The 7500-nt window shown below is 48.3% G+C and overlaps 2 protein-coding genes across 2 annotated transcripts in view; both read right to left on the bottom strand.

Annotated features, from left to right (window-relative positions):
* ltb4r (leukotriene B4 receptor) overlaps positions 1-476 on the bottom strand; it is a gene marked incomplete at both ends in the record, with an annotated part of 5908 nt that extends 5432 nt beyond the window's left edge. The window contains one exon of the mRNA XM_080860135.1: positions 126-476. Within this exon, the coding sequence (XP_080716261.1) occupies positions 126-476 (351 nt within the window). The remainder of the gene's footprint in view (positions 1-125) is intronic.
* Positions 477-5717: 5241 nt separating this feature from the next.
* The window catches only part of LOC308382279 (leukotriene B4 receptor 1-like), a gene marked incomplete at both ends in the record, with an annotated part of 17876 nt that continues 16093 nt past the window's right edge, over positions 5718-7500 (bottom strand). Inside the window, one exon of the mRNA XM_080859985.1 lies at positions 5718-6072. Within this exon, the coding sequence (XP_080716111.1) occupies positions 5718-6072 (355 nt within the window). The remainder of the gene's footprint in view (positions 6073-7500) is intronic.

Genomic DNA, 7500 nt, shown 5'->3' with positions numbered 1-7500 from the left:
GAGAGAGAGAGAAGGAGAGAAAGGGGGCGATGGGAGGACAGGAGGAAGAGAGGGAGAGAGAGAGAGAGAGGGAGAGAGAGAGAGAGAGGGAGAGAGAGAGAGAGAGAGAATGTGACCTGAGCTACCTTGCAGGCGGCCGTGCCGAACTCCCAGCCCCGCACGCCCACGGTGAGGAAGCGCAGGAAGAGCGGTGCGGTGAGCAGAACCAGGGCGTCGGCCAGCGCCAGGTTGAACACCAGCAGGCAGGTCACGGAGCGCCGGCGCACGCGGCACAGCACCGACCACACCACAAACAGGTTGCCAGGGAAACCCACCACCAGGGCGATGCTCAGGATGCTGATGCCCACCTGGTGCGAGACGGAGAGGCCCGGGGAAGAGGAGGAAGAGGAAGAGGAAGAGGAGGTAGAGAGAGAGGAGGAGAGATTGGGTTGCAGGGGCAGCATGGCTGAGTCAGCTGTGGTGTTGAAGGAGTCCATGTTGAGAGTTTTTCTTAGAGGCTGGTTGCCTCAGACTAGAGGAGGGAGGGAGGGAGAGTGTAGGGTGTGAGAGGAGAGAGAGAGAGAGAAAGTTTAGGGTGTAGAGGAGGGAGGGGGAGAGAGAAAGAGTGAAGGGTGTGAGAAGAGAGAGAGAGAAAGAGAGAGAGAGAGAGGGAGGGAGGGAGGGAGGGAGAGAGAGAGAGTGTAGGGTGCGAGAGGAGGGAGAGACAGCTGAAAAAACAGGAAGTACAGAGAAGCCAAATTAGGTCAAGGCTGTTACTGAAATACACAGACACTTGATAAGATCAACATGGCTATGTTTTTCTATTAAATACATCCTTTTTTATTACGGTCCTTGATGTAGGTCTGCTGCTCTCTGTCTAATGGCTGTGATCTCTGATCAACCTTTCAAAGCTCCAATGCCAATTATATGTATGAGAACACAGTCACACTCACATCTACGGCAGTCATTACTACTGCTGTTACAGAAAGCCGAAGAGTATTAGAATAGTTTAGAGTTTATTACCAGTTCAACCACTTCTTGCAAAAATGTGCCTAAAACATGTCACAAACAAGGGCATAACTGTGTGTGGTGACAAAAAAACTAGTAAGTCACTAGTAGTGGAGAGCTACTCTCAAAACATTCAGTGTTCTCACTTCCTCACAGCCTTACTCACGTCAAGCAGACACAACCAGACACAACAGGTTTGATAGATAGATAGATAGATAAACTAAATACAAACCCCACAAAGTGAGTGAAATCAACACATAAACAGAGTACGTTAGACCGTACAGCTTTGACTTACCTGAAGTTGCCTGTATGGGGATAACACAGTACTGTGGGCTGTCACTGCGTACAGTCCTCTGTATGGGGAGAACACAGTACTGTGGGCTGTCACTGCGTCTAGTCCTCTTCGCTGCACTGCACTGACCAAGAGGCATGAAAGGACATGTTATAAAGTCTGTGTCACATCCTTCTGCGTTGTCCCCGTTGCATGATTTAAGGGGAAACACTCTTAACTCCTTACCACACAGGAAGTCAACCCTCAGCCGTAACCTAGATGGGGATTTTATGAACCAAGTTAATACCACACTGTTCCAAGTTTTTGAGTTTTTTATTTAGCTGATCTTATCTCTCTCTTAGCTGATCTTATCTTTCTCTCTTCTCTCGCTGCTAGACTTTGATGAATGGACACAACAGAGTCACATATCGCACCATAAGTAAGCTCTAGAGGAGGAGAGAGGAGAGGAGGAGAGAGGGACAGTGGAGAGGAGGAGAGAGGAGAGGAGGAGAGAGGAGAGAGGAGAGAGGGACAGTTGAGAGGAGGAGAGAGGAGAGAGGAGAGGAAGAGAGAGGGACAGTGGAGAGGAGGAGAGAGGAGGAGAGAGGAGAGGAGGAGAGAGGAGAGGAGGAGAGAGGGACAGTGGAGAGGAGGAGAGGAGAGAGGAGGAGAGAGGAGAGGAGGAGAGAGGGACAGTGGAGAGGAGGAGAGAGGAGAGGAGGAGAGAGGAGAGGAGGAGAGAGGGACAGTGGAGAGGAGGAGAGAGGAGAGGAGGAGAGAGGAGAGGAGGAGAGAGGGACAGTGGAGAGGAATTTATGAACCAAGTTTTTTTATTCAGCTTATCTTTCTCTCTCTCTTAGCTGATCTTATCTTTCTCTCTACTCTCGCTGCTAGACTTTGATGAATGGACACAACAGAGTCACACATGAGACTGTATGGCACCATACACCCTGTAAGCTGTAGAGGAGGAGAGAGGAGAGGAGGAGAGAGGGACAGTGGAGAGGAGGAGAGAGGAGAGAGGGAGAGAGGAGAGGATAGAGGAGAGAGAAGAGGAGGAGAGAGGAGAGGAGGAGAGAGGAGAGGATAGAGGAGAGAGGAGAGGAGGAGAGAGGGACAGTGGAGAGGAGGAGAGAGGAGAGGAGGAGAGAGGAGAGGAGAGGAGGAGAGGAGAGGAGGAGAGAGGGACAGTGGAGAGGAGGAGAGGAGAGGAGGAGAGGAGAGGAGGAGAGAGGAGAGGAGGAGAGAGGAGAGGAGGAGAGAGGGACAGTGGAGAGGAGGAGAGGAGAGGAGGAGAGAGGAGAGGAGGAGAGAGGAGGAGAGGAGAGAGGAGAGGAGAGGAGGAGAGAGGGACAGTGGAGAAGAGGAGAGAGGAGGAGAGAGGAGGAGAGGAGGAGAGAGGAGGAGAGAGGAGAGGAGAGGAGGAGAGAGGGACAGTGGAGAAGAGGAGAGAGGAGGAGAGAGGAGGAGAGGAGGAGAGAGGAGGAGAGAGGAGAGGAGAGGAGGAGAGAGGGACAGTGGAGAAGAGGAGAGGGGAGGAGAGAGGAGAGGAGATAGGAGAGATGAGGGGAGGAGAGGAGGAGAGAGGAGAGGAGGAGAGAGGGAAAGTGGAGAAGAGGAGTGAGGAGAGGAGGAGAGAGGAGAGGAGGAGAGGAGAGGAGGAGAGAGGGAAAGTGGAGAGGAGAGGAGGAGAGAGGGACAGTGTAGAGGAGGAGACTACGGTGTGTATTGCTTTGTGTGCTACCTCTGCCCTAAATAGTTGAAACAGATGCTTCACCTCAACATCAGTGCCTTTAGCCACCCCCACTGGCTGCTGAGTCAGAGTTCACAGTGATTCATCTTGTGAATGGGATTATAATCTCAGCGAAAACTGATCTGAGAGCAGTAGGTGGACGAATCAGGCTAACACATGGGGCATTTAACATCATAATCCTAGAAAATAAACAAAAAACATTTAAAATCAACATTATCCTGGAGTGACTGAGGCACTGATCTCCACATAAGAGGGATGGGTTCATGGGTGACATGACAAAAGACATGAAGCAACTCAGGACAAAAAAAAATGTATTTGTGGCAACAACAACAATCATACAAAAACACATTTGGCTTGTTTGGAAAAACAAACATACAAAATACCCATACAGTACATCAACAACAACCCCCCCCTCCCCCCCCCCCCCCACCCCTCCGGTGTACATTCTATCTTTATGCAGTTATATGTGCCTATTACACACACACACTCACACACACCTCCTGCATACATACAATCTTTATGCAGTTATATGTGCCTATTACACACACACATTCACACACACCTCCTGCGTACATACAATCTTTATGCAGTTATATGTGCCTGCTACACACACACACTCAAACACACCTCCTCTCTCCTCCTCTCCTCTCCCCAACCAACTTTGAACACTGCCACAGTTGCATCATGACAAACTGTGGTTTCCTGAAGCACACATAGTTCTCCTCGAGCTCGTGTCGTAACATGAATGTGCCAGTACACAGATACACATCAACACACCAACACACTGCCAGTCCACACGTCCACACGCAGAGGTTTGAAATGGTGAACATAGTGATGATGAATGGCAAACATGCACACACACACACACACACACACACACACACACACACACACACACACACACACACACACACACATGTGAAGAGGTGGTGATGAATGGGGGTTTTTTGAAATAGAACCAAATGAACTGGAAATGTACTGACACCCAGTGTGTTATGGTTCTTGATATGGGTTACATACAAAGAGGAAGTTTGAGATCCCCTTGTTACTACAGTGTGTGTGTGTGTGTGTGTGTGTGTGTGTGTGTGTGTGTGTGTGTGTGTGTGTGTGTGTGTGTGTGTGTGTGTGTGTATGTGTGTGTGTGTGTGTGTGTGTATTTGTGTGTATTTGTGTGTGTGTGTGTTTGTATTTGTGTGTGTGTGTGTGAAGGTGGAATTCGGAGGAATTCTTACAATCCAACCTGGCAACCTCAAAACACTGTGTCAAGTCCTTGATGAACAGATTTGGGTCTGATGTTGTTCTGCAAGAAATCAGGGCCAGATCAGTAACGGATGCATTTCCACCACGGAGGTAAACCCCAGTGAAACCCCAGTGTCTAGGGACAGGCTCAGGCATCTTTTTCTTTGAGGCTTTTGACCTTAACTAAAACACACTCACAGCTTACGTCAACACTGATGGACACTTGGCTTATCTCCTGCAGTAAAAATGATAATTTAGGGAATTCAGACAGTTAAGATCACCTCAAATTGATAACAAACAGTGTATTTGAAACAAACAAACACACACACACACACACACACACACACACACACACACACACACACACACACACACACACACACACACACAGTGTCTCAGGAAAAGCATTTCTTTGTTTCCATCTCTTTGGCTGGACTGAGACCATGGCACCAGTCTCCATGACTACTGAGACCATGGCACCAGTCTCCATGACTACTGAGACCATGGCACCAGTCTCCATGACTACTGAGACCATGGCTCCAGGGACTGAGGGCTTTTTGAAGGGAATACAGCGCAACAATAACACCGTAAAAAAGGTACAATCAGATAGGTAGTGTTAGTTTAGGTTCCTTAGCAACAGATACGCTACAGCTACCTCTGGATCAAATCTTTGCAAAATAATCAAAGACTCTTTCCAACTATTTCTTTTTGTTTGTATGGCTATTTGGAACCATGATAGCAAAAAGCCAGTGCACCATGGTGAGCCCATTAAGGGCAGGGCAGGCAGTCCTCTGAGTCACAGATAATCAGCCCACTGTTTTGCCATTCACTCTCCAATTGTTTAGTTTTACTCATTTATACTTCTTCAGTCACTTTCACCAACCCTAAACATTTGTATAGCTGTTACCAGTGCCTAACACAAGTTTTTCATTGACCAAGTCATTTTTCACCACGAGAGCTTTCTAGCAGGATATGACTTCTTCTGTTTAGTGGCTGAAATGTTCTATTGACATGATTTATCAATTCCAGGAATTGCTAACATTTTAGTTACACTAAAGAAGATGTCAGTCCAAGACTCAACCAGTGGAGCGATACATGCTTGCTTTATGCCAAGTCCCAGGCTGGCCCCAGTCTTTAGAGATAAAAGCCCTCAGTCGCTGCTGCAGAAAGGCTTTCTGACCTAATGAAGGTATTTGAACTCTGGACGAGTAAGGGCTGATGTTGCCCCACAGTAGCCGAATACTGACCCATAGTGCCCCCCCCCCCCACCAACACACACTGTAGTGGGTAACACCTACCCCCCCCACCACTGAGGAGCATGTCCTAGGTGCCCCCCCCCCCCCCGCCCCCAAAAAAACCCCTTCCACTCTATAACATCCATCTTATGCTTTCACTCAACACAATGCATTCACTCCATCCCCCCAGGAAACAGTCTCATGGGCCTGGGCCCTTTGAGTCCCTTTGGGTCCCTCATTTCCCATTGGTGTGGGGGCCCGTGATCCGGTTCTGGGTGCTGGCGTGGGCGCTGGTGGTCGACTCCGACTCCCTGAGCTCGGTCCCTTCCTCCCCGTCCTCCTCCCCCTCCCCCATCACCTCCCCTCCCTTCATCTTCTTCGCCTCTTGGCTGTTCTGTCGGCTGTTCTGCCGGCTCTTTCTGGAAGCTTCCAGGCGTCCGGTGGCCTCGAAGAGGCGGGCCATGAAGCCCAGGCCCTCGCGCCGCATGTACGACTTCCCGGCGAACGTGTAGAGGAGCGGGTTCACACTGCTGCTGATGAAGGCCAGCGTGGACGTCACCGTACGACCGGACCTCCAGAGCTGGTCTAGTCTGGAGAGGAGAGGAGAAGAGGGGGGGGGGGGGGTTAGACAAAGGCAAATGTGTCTATGTGTGTGTGGGCGGGGGGTTAGGGTATCAGATATAAAGGGAGGGAAAGATAGGAAAAAGTGTGAGCGGGAGAAAGAAAGGGAGGGATGGAGGTGAGAGTGAATGAATCGATGGAGTGTGAGAGTGAATGAATGGATGGAGGTGAGAGTGAATGAATCGATGGAGTGTGAGAATGAATGAATGGATGGAGTGTGAGAGTGAATGAATCGATGGAGTGTGAGAATGAATGAATGGATGGAGTGTGAGAGTGAATGAATCGATGGAGTGTGAGAATGAATGAATCGATGGAGTGTGAGAGTGAATGAATCGATGGAGTGTGAGAATGAATGAATCGATGGAGTGTGAGAGTGAATGAATCGATGGAGTGTGAGAATGAATGAATCGATGGAGTGTGAGAGTGAATGAATGGATGGAGTGTGAGAGTGAATGAATCGATGGAGTGTGAGAATGAATGAATGGATGGAGTGTGAGAGTGAATGAATCGATGGAGTGTGAGAATGAATGAATCGATGGAGTGTGAGAGTGAATGAATCGATGGAGTGTGAGAATGAATGAATCGATGGAGTGTGAGAATGAATGAATGGATGGAGTGTGAGAGTGAATGAATCGATGGAGTGTGAGAATGAATGAATCGATGGAGTGTGAGAGTGAATGAATCGATGGAGTGTGAGAATGAATGAATCGATGGAGTGTGAGAGTGAATGAATCGATGGAGTGTGAGAATGAATGAATCGATGGAGTGTGAGAGTGAATGAATCGATGGAGTGTGAGAATGAATGAATCGATGGAGTGTGAGAGTGAATGAATCGATGGAGTGTGAGAATGAATGAATCGATGGAGTGTGAGAATGAATGAATCGATGGAGTGTGAGAGTGAATGAATCGATGGAGTGTGAGAATGAATGAATCGATGGAGTGTGAGAATGAATGAATCGATAGAGTGTGAGAATGAATGAATCGATGGAGTGTGAGAATGAATGAATCGATGGAGTGTGAGAATGAATGAATCGATGGAGTGTGAGAATGAATGAATCGATGGAGTGTGAGAATGAATGAATCGATGGAGGTGGGAGTGAATGAATCGATGGAGTGTGAGAATGAATGAATCGATGGAGTGTGAGAATGAATGAATCGATAGTGTGAGAATGAATGAATCGATGGAGTGTGAGAATGAATGAATCGATGGAGTGTGAGAATGAATGAATCGATGGAGTGTGAGAATGAATAAATCGATGGAGTGTGAGAATGAATGAATCGATGGAGTGTGAGAATGAATGAATCGATAGTGTGAGAATGAATGAATCGATGGAGTGTGAGAATGAATGAATCGATGGAGTGTGAGAATGAATGAATCGATGGAGTGTGAGAATGA

The sequence above is a fragment of the Sprattus sprattus genome, assembly GCF_963457725.1.
Source record: "Sprattus sprattus genome assembly, chromosome: 21".
In the NCBI taxonomy this organism is placed as follows: domain Eukaryota; kingdom Metazoa; phylum Chordata; class Actinopteri; order Clupeiformes; family Clupeidae; genus Sprattus; species Sprattus sprattus.
The sequence above is the reverse complement of the archived record's forward strand: the minus strand, read 5'-3'. Positions and strand labels throughout refer to the sequence as shown.